This window comes from Rissa tridactyla, chromosome 1 (genome assembly GCF_028500815.1).
Source record: "Rissa tridactyla isolate bRisTri1 chromosome 1, bRisTri1.patW.cur.20221130, whole genome shotgun sequence".
Lineage (NCBI taxonomy): Eukaryota > Metazoa > Chordata > Aves > Charadriiformes > Laridae > Rissa > Rissa tridactyla.
The window spans coordinates 10,342,603-10,363,149 of record NC_071466.1 but is presented as its reverse complement, the minus strand read 5'-3'; the positions used below and the strand labels follow the sequence as shown (position 1 = coordinate 10,363,149).

At 54.7% G+C, this 20,547-nt stretch overlaps 1 protein-coding gene across 1 annotated transcript in view; it reads right to left on the bottom strand.

Moving 5' to 3' along the window:
* LOC128901360 (neuronal acetylcholine receptor subunit alpha-10-like) overlaps positions 1 to 20,547 on the bottom strand; it is a 41,811-nt gene that overhangs the window by 8,046 nt on the left and 13,218 nt on the right. Inside the window, exons 2-3 of the mRNA XM_054183328.1 lie at positions 637 to 788; positions 13 to 271 (exon numbers count right to left, since the gene is read on the bottom strand). Of these exons, the coding sequence (XP_054039303.1) occupies positions 13 to 271; positions 637 to 788 (411 nt within the window). The remainder of the gene's footprint in view (positions 1 to 12; positions 272 to 636; positions 789 to 20,547) is intronic.

The following is a 20,547-nucleotide window of genomic DNA, read 5'->3' as shown; positions in this document are numbered from 1 at the left end:
TATTACAGCCGGCATGCCCAGCGCCTCCCACTCCACGTTCTCCACGAAGTCCGTCAGGTCCCCGGTGTCCAGCTGGTTGCGGAGGTCGATCTGGTTCCCGTTGTAGGTCCAGGAGCCGAAGGTGAGGCGGCACCGCTGCCCGTCAAAGGGCAAGTAGGAGACATCCACCTTGCAGGAGCTCTTGGTGATGGCGGGCGAGTCCCATGTGATGTGCCCGTCGGAGCGCAGCACCACGTTGGTCTCCACCGAGCCGCCAAAGCCGTCGTCGGTGCTGGGGGAGGGATCGCTGTGGGGCCAGGATGGCCCCGAGCCCCACGTGGGGCAAGGGTCTGCGGGGCCGGGGCCGAGCACTGGTCCCCAACCCCGTGTCCCCTCCCCACGTCACCCCCAGGAAGAGGGGGCTCGCTGCCCCTGGTCACCCCCGTGGTGGCACATCCCAGCTGCCAGGTGGGTGGCACACCAGGCTGATGCCAGCACCTCCTGCCGCCGCCTTCTCACCCAGTCGAGGTGACCGTCTCCCCACATCCCCCACACCAGGACCCCCCCTGCTCCCCGTTGGCAACACCCCCAGCCCCAGCCTCAGCCCCCCCAGCTCCGGGAGCAGCCGGGGGGTGGGGGAGGGTGAGCAGCACCCACTCGTTGTAGAGGATGATGATGTGCGGCCGCCAGACGTAGCTGCTGGGGATGCGGATGCTGTCAATGCCACCGTAAGCGTCCTTGTCCCAGGCGAGGTGGGCGTCCAGCCAGGCCTGACGGACCCACAGGTAGGAGGTGAGGACCTGGTTCACCTTGTCCTGCCGAGGGCAGAGGGTGGGGGAGGGGGACAGGGACAGACCTCGCTGCCCCCCTGTGGAATAAATACTACATTGGCTAAAAACACAAAAGTACAGCGTTGTTCACACAGGAAGGAAAAGTAGAAAATCAAGAGGCTTCTGAGGGAGAAAACAGCCGCAGCTGGCATGAAGAATACAACACCTGTGGTTCCCTGATAAGCTACATGAGGTACGGGACGGGATGCAATTATTCTGCGGCTTTACCTTAGGATGTATAGCGGATACGGGAATGGGATGATACCAGGAAACAGATAAGCTGCCAATTAGCTGCCTGCTCCATACTCGGAGCCAACATTTTGTCAAATTTTGATGAAATGCTGTCCTTTGTGCGAACTTTGCTCATTAGAATGTCATTATAATACCAAAACACATCTCCACCCCGAAGGCTACCCGCCTGCAAGGTGCAACTGCTCCTTCTTGAGCCTGCGCCCTGAGCTTCTCGTAAACTAGACCTTTAATTGTGAAGCGAGAAAAATTTACACCACTCATGATAAAAGTATGTATGACTAAAGTCACTCAAACTCCACCTCGAAGATAACAAATAGTAGAAAAATAGCCCGAGAGAGGGGGGATACCCAGGGAAGACACCATCGCAAAGAATTCCATCACTGACTTCTGGGAGCAGGCGACGGGCTGAGCCTCTCTTCCCCCCCATAGGGACGCCTTTGGGTAAGACTTAGATTATACCGAGGGCTTCCTCGGGAAACTTAGAAATTTCTCTAGAGACTCTCTTTTCTACATGTATAGCCAGGCTGTATCGTTAGAACTTTGTCCCGCGTTTTGTAGATGTAACAATACTTTCATTTGCACGTGCTTTGCAGACAGTGTATTTATCACCGGCTGCCCTAAGAACCTATCTATCTGTTGCTTAAATAAACTGCACTTTTTGAAGTAGCTTGTCCTTTTGGTTTCTCACCGAACGCGACCAAAGACTCGAGAGTGGCCGTGCTAGTTCATGAGCACGACTGGACTGAAGGTGCAGTCCAGTAGTAGTGTATCCATCCAGCCAGCCAGCCAGCCTGTCCAGGGCCCTCTGTAGAGCCTTCCTTCCCTCAAGCCAATCAACACTCCCACCTAGTTTGGTGTCGTCTGCAAACTTACTGAAGGTGCACACAATCCGCTCATCCAGATCATTGATAAAGATATTAAACAAAACTGGCCCCAAAACTGAGCCCTGAGGGACACCACTGGTGACCGGCTGCCAAGAGGATTTCACCCCACCAATCACAACTCTCTGGGCACGGCCATCCAGCCAGTTTTTAACCCAGCAAAAAGTACACTTGTCTATGCCAGGATTCGCCAGCTTCTCCAGGAGAATGCTGTGGGGGACGGTGTCAAAGGCCTTACCAAAGTCCAGAGAGACAACGTCCACAGCCTTCCCCGCATCCAGCAGGCGGCTCACATGGTCATAGAGAGAGATCAGGTTGTTAAGCAGGACCTCCCTTTCCTAAACCCATGCTGGCTGGCCCTGATTCCGTGGCTGCCCTGCACTTGCCGTGAGAGCTCACTCAAGATGATCCTCTCCATGATCTTCCCTGGTACCGACGTCAGGCTCACAGGCCCGTAGTTCCCCGGATCCTCCTTCCGACCCTTCTTGTAGATGGGCGTCACATTAGTCACTCTCCAGTCATCTGGTACCTGCCCTGTTGACCAGGATTGTTGATAAATGATGGAGAGAGGCGTGGTGAGCTCTCTCGCCAGCTCCCTGAGTACTCTTGGGTGAATCAGTCGGGACGGACAAACGACAAGACTCTCCTTGAAGAGTTAAGTTAAGCTCTCTCTTTATTACAAACTTGGCTTTCTTATATATCTAATCTTTTGTTCATGTGTTCTTTCTACGCATTAGCGTAGCTTCCTCAAATAATGTCTGCCCTAGGTTTGTCCATTGCGTTACACTAAATGCCGTAACCGACGTTACTTCTACTCCCTCTTCCTTTCCCCACAATAGCATTTTTCGCAAGGTCACTTCAGGGAGGATTACGCCCTGCCGCTTTAACAGCAGCGTCCATGTGGAGAGTACAGTCTGCTCTTCCTTAGTTAACTTCTCTCCCATGTCCCCAGTGGCTCACCTACTACAGGTGTCTTCTGAAATATGATCCGGATCCGTCAACAGCTCTGCCCGCTGTCTTCAGCTTCACTGGGCTCCGTCCCCACGACTATTTCCAGTCGTCTTCTTCCTCAGTATCACGTCGGGGTCACCAATTGTCGTTTCAGTCGGGACGGACAAACGACAAGACTCTCCTTGAAAAGTTAAGTTAAGCTCTCTCTTTATTACAAACTTGGCTTTCTTATATATCTAATCTTTTGTTGACACTCCGTTCACGTGTTCTTTCTACGCTTTCAATTGGTTAGGTTACATAGCACACGCGCTCGTAGCTACAATACGATTGGTTATTGAAATCCTGTTCGCATTGCTCAAAATCTGGCTTCCTCACAGCCTAACTCTCCTTCTTCTCTGAAGCGATCTTCTTCTTTCTCCTTTTTGTTACTTTGCCCTTATATGACGCAACTCGCGGCCTTCTTACGGCTACACTGCAATCTCTATCTCTTCTGTCAAAGGGTCTACGGGCCCGCCGCATCCCCCAACATGTATGTTATTGCATGCCTTAGTAGACTGCTCTGTGTTATGCCCTGCGAGACTAAAATGAACCCAGCAGAAGCGGTCTCCTGAGCAAGGGGGTGGAATATGGGAAAGCAACGGCAGATCGGCGAGGAGGATTGTAAATACACTCAAGGGACTCGCACCTGGGTGCTGGAAAACACATATATCACACCAATCGTTATTCAGTCTCGGGTGCTGGCAAGAAAAACGTTTGGATGACATAAGCCTGTGATGGACTCACAGACACCTCATCTAGCTGCTTGAGAATCTTGGCCTGTTGTGGAAGAAGATCAAAGCACAGTACCAGCAAGAACAGGGAGTCCGCATGCGCTCCTGCTAACGAGGACTCTTTTGCTGCCAAGGATTCGTGATAACAAGGACTCTCTTGCTGCCAAGGATAAGTTTAACAATGCTACTAGTACCGCTATTTCTGAGTTGTTGCTGGATGTAGATAGTATTCGATATGCGATGTTGCAAAACAGAACTGCTACTGATTTTTTGCTTTCAGCTCACAGACATGGTTGTCAAGATTTTAAAGGACTGCATTGTATGAATCTAAGTGACCACTCCAAATCCATCCATGCCCAGTTGCAGGAACTGCACCGACCGAACCAGCAACTTGTGGAGACCACTGGGTGAAATCTCTTTGCTGGCTGGACTTGGGGGTGGGGTTGGTTGAAGCAAATTATACTCATTGCCTGTGTGGAAGGAATTTGTCTGTTATGTTTAGTATGCTGTTTGCCGTGTGTAATAAGCATTATACGATCAGTTGTAAATGCCGCTTTGCATCGTACCCTCGTACGAGTTGTAGAATATGTTGCTCTAAAAACTATGTGTGTATCCATGAGAACCCGACCTTCACAGAAGAAGCTAAGACGGGATTACAACAATGTAGTCACGTATCAGACAGCCGCTGTTAGCAAAGCTGGATCATGAGTTTGGTGAGACTCGCTGCATACGCTGGCCACGCGTGCAGCGACTCTGGCCTGTACTTTTCTACTCAGTCCAGTGCAGGAGAGTCTGGTGGGACTTGCTGCGTGCACTGGCCACGCGTGCAGTGACTCTAGCCTGTACTTCTCCACTCAATCCAGTGCAGGATATAAGGGGGCTGTCTCGGGTCAGAGACGGGGAGAGAGACATGAGCGAGGGGGAGAGAGACATGAGCGCACTTTGAAGATACAGGGGATGCCCTGAAGCACTGTGTCTGCCCCCGCCCCCCCCCCATAAGTTCTATGTTCATTAACCCCAACAGCTCCGAAGGCATTACAGCATGTTGCAAGATAAGATATAGTCTACTACTGCTGCAAGACGCATTGAACACCTTCCTACAAGAATTTCAACTTTATGCCCTGATAGGACAGTGGGATGATGCACTCGCAAAGAGCCTGACTGCACTAGAGTGGGTATTTTTGCCACATACCTTTTCAAAACCAGTAACTACGATGATTGAAATGTTACCGCGATTGTTTTTCCAGGGTCGTTTGTGCTGTCAGCAGCTTTCTGGAATGGATCCAAGCCACATACATGTCCCCACCAAAAAGGATGACCTTGACCCTTGGTTAGCACAAAGTCTTAACCTCCTTAGTACATTATATTGGGCAAATAAATTATTCTTTCCCCTGGCACAGACTATTACAGTCACTTTCACAAATTCCTTTACAGCCGCGCATCCTGCTAGCACCAAAGCCTCTTGATGGCACCTGTTCGGTGTTTGCAGATGGTTCAGGGACACAGTAAAGGCTTTGGACTTATTTCAACAGGAACTGCTAAATGTAGGCAGAATCTCAATGTGTTACTGGTATTGTTCAAAGACTTGAAGGAGCATTTCTAAAACAAGTAGAGAACCAATGGTTATTTAGTCTCTTACTGCAATTACTGTTGCTTTTATGAAAAAGACTGTTTCCTTATTTTATTGTCCAGATACGCTCTCATAGCTGTTTACTTGGCCCGTTAACTGAGGGAAACACAGTTGCGGATTATCACACTGTTGGTAACAACTCCCAACATTATGCAGCAAGCTAAAATGTCGCATGATTTTTTTTCATCAAAATGCAAAGGCATTGAGGAAGCAATTTTCTTTGACACAACAACAAGCACGTGATACTGTGTGAACGTGTGCCGGTTGTCAGCAGCTGGCTCCTCTGCCATCCTTTGCGGGGGTTAACCCGCGAGGGCTTACGCCTGATGAACTTTGGCAATCCGATGTTACGCGCATTATGGAATTTGGACATGTTTCAGTTGATTTGTTTTCTCACTTTGTTGTAGCTACTGCTCATACAGGAGAGAAGGCTTGTGATGTTATTCGACGTTGGTTGCAATGCATCGCAGTCGTGGGAGTACCGAAAACTATAAAAACTGATAATGAACCAGCTTATGTGTCCGCTAAAGTACAGGTCTTTTTTTTTTTACAGATATGAGGTATTAAACATGTCACCAGTATTCCTCATTCCCCGACTGGGCAAGCAATTGTGGAGCGTATGCATCATACTTTAAAAACCATGCTTGCTAAACAAAAAAGGGGGAATCCCGTAGGTATGACACCTCAAGAGTGAGTGTATAAAGCAACTCATGTTTTAAGTTTTCTAAACATGTCTTCTTTGTCATCCACAGCAGTAGAGCGACATTTTGTAAGAAGTGTTGAATGGCCTGAACAACCAAAGGTGTATTATAAGCACCCTAAATCGGGGTGCATGCTAACCACAGATAATACTGCAACAAATAGAAGTTGCGAGCAAGACAATTCTGTAATGATTTGTACTTCTCATCCGTCTCTTTGCTTCGGCTCAAAATGCAAGTATACAAGAATGTAATCAATCTTATTGTGTAAAGTTAATGCTAGTAAGGTATAAAACAGCAGTAATATGGATAGGGAATCGGCAAAACGCATTAAAAACACGTCTTTCTCTGTATTGTGATTGGGAGTACAACTCTCGAAGACTTTGTGTTACATCTCTCCCCTGGAATACGTTGCTACATGGCTGAGAAATGGTTAAACACCATCTCCAAGGTGCTTTTGACATGTCGTTGCAAGAAAATATTCGTCCTTTACATGACCAGCTAAAAGCTCAAATACTAAACATTCAAGACTTAATGAACCGCAATGTATTTGAAATATTACAAAAGGATTTCTCGTGGGTAAATCCAAAGAAATTGGCTTTCTGGGCTAAGTTTAGGAATCTGGGTATTTATTGCCTTAGCAGGGTTCTTCTTGATTCTGTTTTTAATTGTGTTTAGTATGATATATAACCTGCTAAGAGCGTCACAACGAGTAGAAGCACGAGTCATGGCCACCTTGTTAATAAATGGTCTGGTGTTAAACAAAAAAGGGGGAGATGGGGCAGATCTACGAGCAGAGGCCTGCGTACGGCCAAAGACACAGTGAGCAGAGCACACAGTAAACACAGAGCCAAGAGAACAGTTCGTACTTTCACTCCATCCTGTGACGACCATATAACGTTCCCGAATCTCGGACAAAGAATAGGGCTAAGTATTCTTCCTTCGCTGGGAACAGCCATGGCATTGAATATGTTGAATAAGATAGGGTGTTGGGCAAGTAAACAGATAAACCTTACAACTGAAATCATATCTAGCTTGCTCACTGATGTTGATAGCATTCAGCATGCTATGTTGCAAAATCGAGCGGCTATTGATTTTTTGCTGTTAGCTCAGGGTCATGGATGTGAAGATTTTGAAGGTATGTGTTGCATGAACCTTTCCAACCACTCATCATCCATTCATAAGCAGTTGCGGGATCTGAAGGATAACATGTCCAAATTAAAAGTGGTCAAAAAGCTTTCGATGATTGGTTAAGCTCATGGGGTATAACGGGATGGTTATCAGATTTACTAAAGCAAGGGCTCATGCTATTGTTGGTTATATTACTATTGGTTATGGTAGCCTCGTGTGTTCTCCGCAAAGTGACTGACATGATAGAAAATGCCATGCATAAGGTCTGGCTGGCTCAAGAAGAAAAAGGGGGGATTGTAGGAATGTGTCTGAGAGAAAATGGTCACGTGAGCCAGCCTCCCTACTATGAGAGATTAGAGCAAGAGCAAAACAGGTGGTAGAAGATGGAATCAGTACATGGCAAAAACGGGAACTGAGAAGGCAGAAAACATGTTGTGCTAATGACTAAGCAATTTACTATGCGAATTCTTGTAACCAATCTGCTGTGTGAACGAACTGCATGGACAGCGCGTGGACAGCGTAACTAGCTAATCAGAAATAAGCGAGTCGCGTGTACGGCGACAACACAGGGTATAAAAGGTGATGATCTGTGCTTAATAAACGGCTTCTGTTGGTTCACATTGGATCGTCTGGAGGCCAGTTATTTCTCCTCACCTAGCCAGCCTCGGAGCAGATCTCTGGGCGGTAGTCTTAAATAGTCGTTTAGCCCTAAACAAGACCTGCAACGTATTCAAGAGACATAACACTAGGAACATGCTGGTTTGAGCATCCCAAGGATATTCAAAATTCTCAAAAGCTGTCATGCCTGACCCGAAGGAGAAAAGCCGTTTCCATCAGAGGTGACACGGTAAGGGAATGACTGAGACAAAGAGGCTCCAGCAAAGGCTTGTAGAACATCTCTTATCACACAGACAAAAGGACAAAGTGATTCCTACTGGATTAGCGTCTGGAAGGGTAGTCATACATTTAACCAGGGCTAATGACATTGAGCAATTTTTTTACCAAAAAGGAAAGAAATCAACCAGTCAGATAATCCCTTTAGGTGTAGCATAAAGAGAAGCAAACAGCGGCAGGACATGCGGCAAGAATTTTAGGCGCCTCGCACAGACTGTAAACCCTGGAGTACCCAACCAACAGGAAAGAGGGGAGGGAAAAATTGGGCCGGGATTAGGAAACAAAAAGGTGTGGTGTTTCAAGAACGGAAAGTGTGCCTACTTGCTAGGTCACCCGCTCTTGCAAGAGCGTGAATAAAAATGTGCCTCCCAGAGGATTCTGCCTGAGCCTATTTCATTCGGACCGGAACTTATTTCTCCCACCATTCTGTGTGTCCAGAGAAGGGCAAGGGAGCTGCTGAGGGCTCTGGAGCACAGGCCACGGCGCCGGGCCCTCAGCCGCCCCACAGCCGGGCGCAGCCCCGCCGCAGGCCCCGGCCCCGGCACCGGCCCGGCCCACAGCGGCGGCTGATGGCGGCGCTCGGGGGTTCCCTCACAGGACGCGGCGGTGTTCCCCCGCCTCCGATTATTAACTGCTCCTAATTTTTCAGACAGGCAGAGATGATCTGTTACCGAGCATCCCAAGGGAGATCAAGAGAGACTTCTGGGCCTTGGGATGACTAGGAAAGGGCTCAGGAGCGCAAGTCGTGTTCTCCTCTGTCGTTGCAGGCCCAGGGAAGGATGAGGAAAGCAACAGGAAGAGCCAGCAGATCAATACCTGGCTGCGAGCCTGGTGTCAGCGGCAGGACTTTGGGGTTTTTGATCACAGCATGGTTTGACAGGACAGCAGGCCTGTTGGAGACAGATGGGATACACCTGCCTCAAAAGGGGAAAAGGATCCTTGCACAGGAGTTGGCAGGGCTCATCAAAGGGGCTTTCAAGTAGATTTGAAGGGGGAAAGGGATGAATCCGGCAGCAGAGACACAAGGGTCGTTGATGGGTTAGAAGCTACGGCTGCGCCTGGGAATGGTCAGGTAGGAGTGAAGCCTTCTTCCAGCAAAAAGGTGTCAGGACCAGTAGGCCAGCTGAAGTGCTTCCACACCAATGCCTGCAGCATGGGCAAGAAAGAGGAGGAGCTGGAAGCCATTGTGCAGCAGGACAGCTATGACGTAGTCGCTGTCACGGAAACGTGGTGGGCTGACTCGCACGACTGGAGTGCTGCATTAGATGGCTACAAACCCTTCAGAAGGGACAGGCAAGGAAGGAGAGGAGGTGGGGTGGCCCTGTATGTTGGGGAGTGTTGTGAACATCGAGACCTTAATGATGGTAAACACTGGGGTTGAGTGTTTCTGGGTAAGAATGAGGGGGAGGGCCAACAAGGCTGATATGATGGTCTGTTATAGACTGCCCAACCAGGACAGAGAGGCAGGTGAAATATTCTGTAAGCAGGTGGGAGAAATCTCACGATTGCTGGCCCTTGCCCTGGTGGGAGACTTCAACCTACCAGATATCAGCTGGGAACACCATACACCTGAGAGGGAAGAGTCTTGGAGGTTTCTGGGGTGTGTGGGGATAAATTCCTGACACAGCTGGTGAGGGAACGCACCAGGGAAGGAGCCCTGCTGGACCTGCTGTTTGTGAACAGAGAAGGACTTGTGGGGGATGTGATGTTGGAGGCCGTCTTGGGCACAGTGACCATGAAATGACAGAGTTTTTGATTCTTAGGGAAGCAAGGAAGGGTGCCAGCAGAACTGCCACCATGGGCTTCTGGAGGGGGGACTTTGGTCTTTTCAGGAGCCTGCTGGAGAGAGTCTTCCTCTAGGTTTGGCTCAACACCCAGAGGAGAAGTGAAAAACTGTCTTCTCAATGGAAGACGACAGCGAAGCTGAGCAGAATCGCTGGGCTCACCTACCTGATGGCTGTCTGAGACGTGTCTTCCATTGGTCAGACGACAGGGACAGATGTAACGCTGCCTTGCTCTGTAAAAATGGAATTGGGCCCTGCACTCGGGATCCCTCCCTCCTCCACGAAAGATGAAACTGGAATTTGGACTACTGGGGGAAGCCCCGTCTTACCAAGAAAATACTCAATGGCTTTGGCTAGGCGGTTTTGTGATAAAACACATGGACGCGTGTGCGACGAGCGAGGGAAACAAGCAGTCGACTCAATATGAGTGATAAAGCAAGCTTCAGCTTTATTGCAGCTTCATCAGACTTTTATACTCTTATACTTAGATATGCCTATTTGTCTTACAACTATTGGCTGTGCGCTAAAGATTACATTATTCATACTCCTCCTACATGCAGTTTCTTGGGTCCAGGTTTGTTCCTGTTCTCTCACAGTCTACTTTCTCAAAGTTGTTTATCTGACTTAAGGAAGGTCAGCACGGCCTTCAGCATCTTTCTTATCAGCGTGACTCGGAATTCTCCATGCAGGCAGGCATAGCTTACTTCTGACAATCCTGCATGGCGCCGTGTCCGTTCTCATATAGCCATTCCTCAACACGGGTGACAATTTTTAACCAGATTGAGAAAAGGTGGACAGTCCCCGGAAGACATATGGCAGTAAAGGGGATTGTGAGTTCTTGGCCCACAGGTTGGAAGTTTTCCGGTGCAAAACCCAAGCAGGAGGCTGGAGGGCAACCGTGGTCATACTTCCCATTCCAAAGGCTGCAGATGGGTTATGCTGACGTGCCTCCTGTGGAAGGTGTTAAGCACCCGCTGGTAATCATGGATCAACCCTCAGGAGGAGTAGAAGCTTTTCCTACCAGGAAAGCTGATCCCCCAGGAATGGTCAAAGCACTTTTGTGGGAAATCATTCCCAGATACTGACTGAAATGAAACCAGAGGATCAGACAGGGGTTCTCATTTTTCAGCAGGAATACTAAATAATATCTATAAAAGTTCAGCCTGGAGAAGAGAAGATTGCGGGGAGACCTTGGAGCCCGTTCCAGCCCCTCAGGGGGCTCCAGGAAAGCTGGGGAGGGACTCTGGATGAGGGAGGGGAGCCATGGGACGAGGGGGAAGGGGTATCCACTGCAAGAGGGGAGACTGAGCTGAGATCTGAGGCAGAAATTCTTGGCTGTGAGGGCGGTGAGCCCCTGGCCCAGGTTGCCCAGAGAAGCTGTGGCTGCCCCATCCCTGGAGGGGTTCAAGGCCAGGTTGGCCGGGGCTTGGAGCAAGCTGGGCTGGTGGGAGGTGTCCCTGCCCAGGGCAGGGGGTGGCACTGGGTGGGCTTTAGAGGGCCCTTCCCACCCAAACCATGCCCTGAAAGGGTGGGGCCCTTCTTCTTCTCCTTTTCCCCTTCTCCTTCTCCCTCCCTTCTTGTTATGGTTTGAGAAACCCACCACAATTTCTTGTCCTTTAGACAACTACTCTCTCACCTGATGACCCCTCCCCACCCGGGAAGGGGAATTGGGGAAAAGCAAGTAAACAGGAGGGTTGCAATAGAAATAGATTTAATAGGATAAAACTAAAGAATTAACCTTAATAATGCTAAAGAAGCAGTGTCAATCCCGATATCAATATAAAATACCCAAGGACTACACCCAGCCCATTCCATCAGCAGGAAGCCGTGCACTCCCAGCAGGGGACAGCCAATGGGGGACACTGCGAGCGCTGTGGCTTCGGGAGGAAGGGAAGGGCTCAGGGCTCCGAGACCGCGGCAAGGAGTTCTCTGGACCACCGCCATCAAGGGAGAGTCGAACTACACAGCAGACTTTATAATTTATATTAAATGTGATGTTCGTGCTATGAAATAGTCCTGTTGGCAGCTTGGGGCAAGTGCCCTCCTTCTCTTGCTCTTCCTCATCCCTTGCTGCGTGTCACCAAGGGGGGCCCTGACTGCCCTGTGATGTCACAAAGCGGGGCTCTGACTGCCCCACGATGTCACAAAGGGGGACGTGCCCCCCTGCCACACTATAAAAGGGGGACGCAGTCCCCACTGGAGCTGTCAGCGGATGCTGGGCACCGCAGTCTGGCATTGTCTGGGCAGACTGCAGCCTCGGCCTCTGACACCCCAGCAGTCTTGCGGGTCCCGTCACTGGGGACCCAGGAGGACACTGGGGAGCCGCATCGCGGTTCTGTGCTGGTGACTCGGAGCACCGCAGCCACACCGGAGTCGGTGCCATGGGGCGCTCTGACGCCGTGTCTCCCCTGGGCCCTCTCATCCTGATCGTGACAGGGCTCAGCATATTCTCATCCGTGCTGCAGAGCAAGCGGCTTCAGGTAGGTGACTGTTGCACCACACTGTGCTGCGGCATGGGGTGGCGAGGGATGGCATGGGGTGGTGTGGGGTGCCGTGGGGGGCTGTGGTGTGGGACTGGGAAGCGCTCCCGTCTCACCCAGCTCCTGGGGACCTTGCAGAAGTGGTGGAAGAAGAAGAGTAAGAAGAAGCGTCAGACAAGCAAGACAGGAGCCCGGCCAGAGAAGCAGAGCGGTGAGTGGCCCCAGTATGGAGCACCCTGCAAACGGCCGACACCCCACGGCAGCCCTGAGCCGGGGCTGTGCAGGGGGCTGCCGGCCGCTCAATCTGTCTCCTCCCGCTGCAGCTTCTCGGGCAGTGGATGGAAGAGTGGAGAAATCCCGGCCCAAGCAGGAGAAGCGGTGAGTGTGGGGGAGACCCCAGATGCTGCCCCAGACCCTCACCCCGTGCCCTGCCCCTGCCTGCGCTGGGCAGCCCTGCCCACCGGCCAAGGAGGGGTGCTGCCCGCGGGTCCCGCTGGGCTCCGGGGTGCAGCGGGGTCGCTTTCTCCTCCTCTGCAGGGCGAGTGTGGAGGACTCAAGTAGGAAGCCCCTCTCCCCACGGGCCCCGCTGGCCACCATGGACTCTCTGACAGACAGAGGCTCCTCTTCCTTCAGCTCCCTCTACTCCTTCCCAGAGCCCTGGCCTGGTGCGATGGCGGAGCTGGCAGCGCTCAACCGCTCAAGACCCCGCCATCCCCCCAGGGCTGTCAACGGGAGGGTGGAGGAGCCAGGGCCAGCCCTCTGCCAGGAGCCCCCACAGGAACTGCCTAGAAGGACCAATCAAGAGCCGGTCCCCAGGGAAAGCAGGGACAGGGCGCAGAGCCCTGTGCACACGCAGCCTTCACCCTGCAGCCCCCCAGCCATGGCCTCGGACCAAGGGGAGCTGGTCATGGAGCTCCTCCACTGTTTCGAGTGCACCCAGGAGATGGCCAGGCAGTGCTGTGAGATGCTGAAGGTGCTGCAGGCCCGTTGGCAAGGGGCAGCGGGAGCCTGTGACCAGAACCTCCCCGGGGAGCCCTTCCATCCCCTGGGCACGATGGAGGCGCAGCAGCAGCTGGGGTCCACAGTGAAGCCCCAGCACCTGGGAGCGGAGCGGCCGTGGGTGGATGCAAACACGGATAAGGCTGAGGATGGGGACATGGACAAGGAGAAGGACACAGGACCAGAGAGAAGTGTGAAGGAGAAGGAAAGGAGCAGCCCTGTGGAGCTCGGCAGGGGGAGCCTGGCGGAAGTGAAGAGAAACAGCAAGATGGGGCCGGGCGAGAACAACTCCATGGGGCCAAGCACCAGCAGCCCCCCAGGCTCAGGCAGGAGCACCCCCATGGATGTGGAAGGGAGGACGGACAGGGCGCAGAGCCCCGTGAACGTGCAGCCGCTCACCAGCAGCCCCCTAGCCAAGGCCACAGACGAGAGGGAGCTCTACTTGGAGCTCTTGGACACTGTCAAGACCTTGGAGGAGGAGAGGCAGCACCACAGCGAGCCCGTGGACAGGGAGTGTGACCAGGCGTCCCCAGGGCTGTGCCCGCTAGGACGGTGCCTGTGTCACTGCTGCACCCGGCTCTGCCACCGCCTGAAGGACTGCTGGAGACGCTGCTGCCGGCTGCGCCGCGTCCGCTTCAGCAATTTCCCATAATGGGTGGGAAGTGTGGGGCCGGGAATCCCCTGGGGTGCCCCTCTTGTCAACCAATAAAAAAGTCAGTATTTTCTCTATCCCTGGTGCTGTGGTTCATCCACCCTTCCCGCAGCTGGGGGTGTTACCCCCTCAGTGCCCAACGCCAGTGCGACAGGCTGGCACCCACGAAACTCGGGGGGAGGTGGTGGCTGATACACCCCGATGGGTGTGTTGGCGCCTGACCCCTGTCCCAGTTGAAGTGGCTGCAGGTCCCCCTGGACAGAGGGAGATGGCCAGGAGAAGGACCCAGAGGGAGATGGCCGGGACAGGGACCCCGGCGCAGCTGGGGATGCTGAGGATCGGGCCCTGCTCCTGGCTTAAGGATGCGGAGGAGAAGTGATCCCCCCGTCAGGTGCTGCCCGTGGGCCCTGCTGGGGTCCAGGGCGCAGAGGGGTCTCTTCTCTCTCCTCCTCTGCAGGGCGAGTGCGGAGGCATTGAGCAGGGACAGGGTGCAGAACCCTGTGTACATGAAGCCTTCACCCCAGAGCGCCCCACCCCACCCCACCGCCCCCCAGCCATGGCCTCGGACCAAGGGGAGCTGGTCGTGGGGCTCCTCTGCTCTTTCGAGTCCACCCAGGAGATGGCCAGGCGGTGCTATGAGATGCTGAAGGTGCTGCAGGCCCGTTGGCAAGGGGCAGCGGGGGCCTGTGATTGGAACCTCCCCGGGGAGCCCTTCCATCCCCTGGGCAGGATGGAGGCGCAGCAGCAGCTGGGGGCCACAGTGAAGCCCCAGCACCTGGGAGCGGAGCGGCCGTGGGTGGAGCTCTACAGACCCCGATGGCTGCGGGTGTTTAGAGCATCGAGGGGTTGAGTCGTAGTCGGGTTTTCTGCTGCGTTCAGGCTGTTTCAGCCACTTACCAGCCCGATCTCCAGCCGAAACAGGGCTGAGTTTTGGTTTTGGTGCTGAGCTTTCGCTGACGGCCTCACGCAAGAGCATTAACTTGGGTTTGGCTGAGCATCTGCCTGCACCCAAGTGCGGTTCGCTCACACAGCAGGGCTGCACCCCTCACCGTCCCCTACCCGCGCAACAACCTGCACCCGCCCCTGAACGTGGCGGCTTCCCCTTGTGCGGCTCCAACGGCAGCTTCCCCTTCAAATTCCCCCACTCCAACCCGGCGAGAGCCCTGCAGCTGCTGCGGGACCCTGCCAGCCACCCGCGGCACCCAAGTGCTGCCCCACACCCGCCATGGGTGCTATGATGGACCCCAGCACTGACCTGCCCTGCCCTGGGTGGGCAGCAGCCCCAGAGCTCCACGAGCCCCGCACTCTGTCACCAAAGGCATCGAGGACCAGACCCCTCTGTCCCTCCTGGGCACCATCCTGGCCCCAGCCAGCACCCGGAGGGGACGGGGTGGGGGCTGCCCCGCTCCCCTGGGACCCTCAGCAGGGCTGCCGGACACTGGAGTGGCATCTCGGGGGGCTGCAGCAGACCCGGCCCCTGGCCAGGCAGGGTGGCAGGCACCGGTGGGGACACAGGAGGAGCGGAAGGTGTCCATGTGTATATATATATACGGTCCAGAGGAGGCCCCGGAGATGCTGGGAGGGCTGGAGGCCCTCTGCTGTGAGGACAGGCTGAGAGAGTTGGGGGGTTCAGCCTGGAGAAGAGAAAGCTCCGCGGAGACATTGGAGCCCCTTCCAGTCCCTCAAGGGGCTCCAGGAAAGCTGTGGAGGGACTCTGGATGAGGGAGGGGAGCCATGGGACGAGGGGGAAGGGGTTTCCACTGCAAGAGGGGAGATTTTGCTGAGATCTCGGGCAGAAATTCTTGGCTGTGAGGGCAGTGAGCCCCTGGCCCAGGTTGCCCAGAGAAGCTGTGGCTGCCCCATCCCTGGAGGGGTTCAAGGCCAGGTTGGCCAGGGCTTGGAGCAAGCTGGGCTGGTGGGAGGTGTCCCTGCCCAGGGCAGGGGGTGGCACTGGGTGGGCTTTAGAGGTCCCTTCCCACCCAAACCATGCCCTGAAGGGGTGGGGCCCTTCTCCTTCTCCCTCCCTTCTTCTTATGGTTTGAGAAACCCACCACAATTTCTTGTCCTTTAGACAACTACTCTCTCACCTGATGACCCCTCCCCACCCGGGAAGGGGAATTGGGGAAAAACAAGGAAACAGGAGGGTTGCAATAGAAATCGATTTAATAGGATAAAAATAAAGAATTAACATTAATAATGCTAAAGAAGCAGTGTCAATCCCGATATCAATATAAAATACCCAAGGACTACACCCAGCCCATTCCATCAGCAGGAAGCCGTGCACTCCCAGCAGGGGACAGCCAATGGGGGACACTGCGAGCGCTGCGGCTTCGGGAGGAAGGGAAGGGCTCAGGGCTCCGAGACTACGGCAAGGAGTTCTCTGGACCACCGCCATCAAGGGAGAGTCGAACTACACAGCAGACTTTATAATTTATATCGAACGTGATGTTCATGCTATGAAATAGTCCTGTTGGCAGCTTGGGGCAAGTACCCTCCTTCTCTTGCTCTTCCTCATCCCTTGCTGAGTGTCGCCAAGGGGGGCTCTGACTGCCCCACGATGTCACAAAGCGGGCACGTAAACCCCGGCCACACTATAAATGGGGGACGCGGTCCCCACTGGAGCCGTCAGTGGATGCTGGGCACCGCAGTCTGGCATTGTCTGGGCAGACTGCAGCCTCGGCCTCTGACACCCCAGCAGTCTTGCGGGTCCCGTCACTGGGGACCCAGGAGGACACTGGGGAGCCGCATCGCGGTTCTGTGCTGGTGACTCGGAGCACCGCAGCCACACCGGAGTCGGTGCCATGGGGCGCTCTGACGCCGTGTCTCCCTTGGGCCCTCTCTTCCTGATCGTGATGGGGCTCAGCGTGTTCTCAGCTGTGCTGCAGAGCAAGCGGCTTCAGGTAGGTGACTGTTGCACCACACTGTGCTGCGGCGTGGGGTGGCGAGGGATGGCATGGGGTGGCGTGGGGTGCCGTGGGGGGCTGTGGTGTGGGACTGGGAGGTGCTCCCGTCTCACCCAGCTCCTCGGAACATTGCAGAAGTGGTTTAAGAAGAAGAAGAAGAAGCGTCGGACAAGGAGGACGAGAGCCCGGACAGAGAAGCAGAGCGGTGAGTGGCCCCAGCACCGAGCACCCTGCAAATGGCCTACACCCCACGGCAGCCCTGAGCCGGGGCTGTGCCGGCAGCTGCTGGCCGCTCACTCTGTCTCCTCCCTCCGCAGCTTCTCAGACAGTGGATGGAGGAGTGGAGAAATCCTGGCCCAAGCAGGAGAAGCGGTGAGTGTGGGGGAGACCCCAGATGCTGCCCCAGACCCTCACCCCATGCCCTGCCCCTGCCTGCGCTGGGCAGCCCTGCCCACCGGCCAAGGAGGGGTGCAGCCCGCGGGTCCCGCTGGGGTCTGGGGTGCAGTGGGGTCTCTTTCTCCTCCTCTGCAGGGCGAGTGTGGAGGCCTTGAACAGGAAGCCCCTCTCCCCATGGGCCCCAATGGCCACCATGAACCCAATGACAGACAGAGGCTGCTCTTCCTTCAGCTCCCTCTACTCCTTCCCGGAGCCCTGGCCTGGTGCAATGGCGGAGCTGGCAGCACTCGACCGCTCAGGACCCCGCCATCCCCCCAGGGCTGTCAACGGGAGGGTGGAGGAGCCAGGGCCAGCCCTCTGCCAGGAGCCCCCACTGGAAATGCCTACAAGGACCAAGCAAGAGCCGGTCCCCAGGGAAAGCAGGGACAGGGCGCAGAGCCCTATGCACACGCAGCCTTCACCCTGCAGCCCCCCAGCCATGGCCACGGACCAAGGGGAGCTGATCATGGAGCTCCTCCACCCTTTTGAGTCCACCCAGGAGATGGCCAGGCAGTGCTATGAGATGCTGAAGGTGCTGCAGGCCCGTTGGCAAGGGGCAGCGGGAGCCTGTGACCAGAACCTCCCCGGGGAGCCCTTCCATCCCCTGGGCACGATGGCGGCGCAGGAGCAGCTGGGGGCCACAGTGAAGCCCCGGCACCTGGGAGTGGAGTGGCCGTGAGTGGATGCAAACACGGATAAGGCTGAGGATGGGGACATGGACAAGGAGGAGGACACAGGACCAGAGAGAAGTGTGAAGGAGAAGGAAAGGAGCAGCCCTGTGGAGCTCGGCAGGGGGAGCCTGGCAGAAGTGTAGAGAAACAGCAAGACGGGGCCGGGCGAGAACAACTCCATGGGGCCAAGCACCAGCAGCCCCCCAGGCTCAGGCAGGAACACCCCCATGGATGCGGAAGGGAGGAGGGACAGGGCGCAGAGACCCATGAATGTTCTTCCGCCGCCCAGCAGCCCCCTAGCCAAGGCCACGGACGACAAGTTGCTCTACTTGGAGCTCTTGGACACTGTCAAGACCTTGGAGGAGGAGAGGCAGCAGCATGGCAAGCCTGTGAATAGGGAGTGTGACCAGGCGTCCCCAGGGCTGTGCCCACTAGGACGGTGCCTGTGTCACTGCTGCACCCGGCTCTGGCACCGCCTGAAGGTCTGCTGGAGACGCTGCTGCCGGCCGCGCCGTGTCTGCTTCAGAAATTTCCCCCAATGGGTTGGAAGTGTGGGGCCAGGAACCCCCTGGGGTGCCCCTCTTCTGAACCAATAAAAAAGTCAGTATTTTCTCTATCCCTGTGACTGTCAGCAGATCAGTTTTGTCCCTTGACAGGAGCAGAGAATCAGTTTTGGGTAACGACAACAGTAGATGCTACAGTAATGCCCACTCTCCCGTGGAGATGGGGGGGCCCTTGAGCATTACACCCCACCCAGAGAGATGGACAACTTCTATTACCGTTAGAAGATGTCGTACCCTCAGCTCATGCCATGATCTTACTTGACATATTGGAAATTATCCCCGGTACGAGAGTAGATCCAAAGACAATTTCTAGAAAGCTTTGCAGATCCCGGCTGTTCCTTGGAAGGTCTGCAGCGCAACAGAACCTAAAGAGCGCTGTCAGCAACCATCAGGCCGTGTGCTTCCCTCAGGCGTGCAAAGACCTGATGCTCATTGACGCGGGTCAAAGGTGTCGCACACCTTTGGTGGCACATCCTGCGTGACACCAAAGGACTGTGACATGGGCACCAGTTAATTTACATCCGCTCTCTGTCACTGCTGCACCCGGCTCTGCCACCGCCTGAAGGACTGCTGGAGACGCTGCTGCCGGCCGCGCCGCGTCTGCTTCAGCAATTTCCCCTAATGGCTGGGAAGTGTGGGTCCAGGAACACACATCCTCCGTGACACCAAAGGGCTCTGACATGGGCACCACTTAATTTACATCCGCTCTAGACGTTTGTGTGTTGCCAAAAGGGAGCAGAACCACGAGTGCAGGCTGACGCAGGCTACAGCTCTGCAAGCAAACAGGGTGCACGGACTCCTCTCCTCATGAGCACATTTCCCTGCAAAAGGGTGGGGTTCAGAAAAATCGGAAAGGATAAGAAAGTTCCCAGTTACTAAACGCCTAAAAAAACCCCAACAAAACAACCAAAACCAGCCCAATGAGTGAAAAAGAATCACGGTACAAGCACAGGCCACATCCTTTAACTTTTTGGCCTTCGGTCTAGCTAAACAGTGAAATGGTCTCCGCTGCTGAAGTTCAAGTGCCAAGTCTGGGCAGGGCTGGGAGTGCTCAGCCTGGAGAAGAGGCGGCTCAGGGGGATCTCCTCCACGCACATCAATACCTGCAGGGAGGGTGCCAAGAGGACGGAGGCTGGAGCTGGTCATCACCGCCGTGAGCAGTGGCAGCAGCTCGGGGCGCTGCTGAGTTCATGGGAGGTTTTGGGATGGTGTGAGACCCGTGAAGGGGTAATGCCAAGTCCTCCTGTCCCTTTGCTGAACATCTCCTTCTCTCCCTTTGGGGCGCACAGGCCTCAGACTTGTGCTCCCACACTTTTCTGTGGGCCCAGAAGGCAAATGTGTGGAGCCTCTGAAAGCATTTTGCCTGGAAGGGATCGACTCAAAGGTGTGTCTTCTCAGGGATGCCCGCACCTCCCCTTCTATCCCTTGCTGACCCTCCACCCCCTTCCCTTTCTGTCCGCAAGCCTTCCCTCTTGTGTCTGCTCTTCCCCAGGCTGCTCCTGCCTGCTCCTGTGTCCGTGTCCCTGTCCTTGTTCACGTCTGCATCTGCGTCCATGTCCCTGTCTGCCCCCAGCCCCAGTTGCTCCCTCCCAAGGCACTGGGGTGTCACGCTTTCGGCTGGGGTGGGGATGACTTCCTTGCGAGCAGGTGGTGTAGCGCTGTGTTTTGGATTTGGGATGAAAACAGTGTTGGTAGCGCACTGGTGGTTTTAGCTGTTGCTGAGCTCTCAAGGCCTTTTCTGCTCCTCACGCTGCCCGACCGACAGTGGCCTGGGGGGCACAGGGAGTTGGGAGGGGACAGAGCCAGGACAGCTGACCCCGACTGAGCAAAGGGACATTCCGTGCCATTTGACGTCACGCTCAGTATATAAAGCCGGGGAAAGAAGAAGGAAGGGCTGATGTTCAGAGTGATGGCGTTTGTCTTCCCAAGTCACCGTCACGCTGCCGGAGCCCGGCTTTCCTGGAGACGGCTGAACCCCCGCCTGCAATGGGAAGCAGCCAACGGGTTCCTTGTTTGGCTTTGCTTGTGCGCGCGGCTTTTGCTT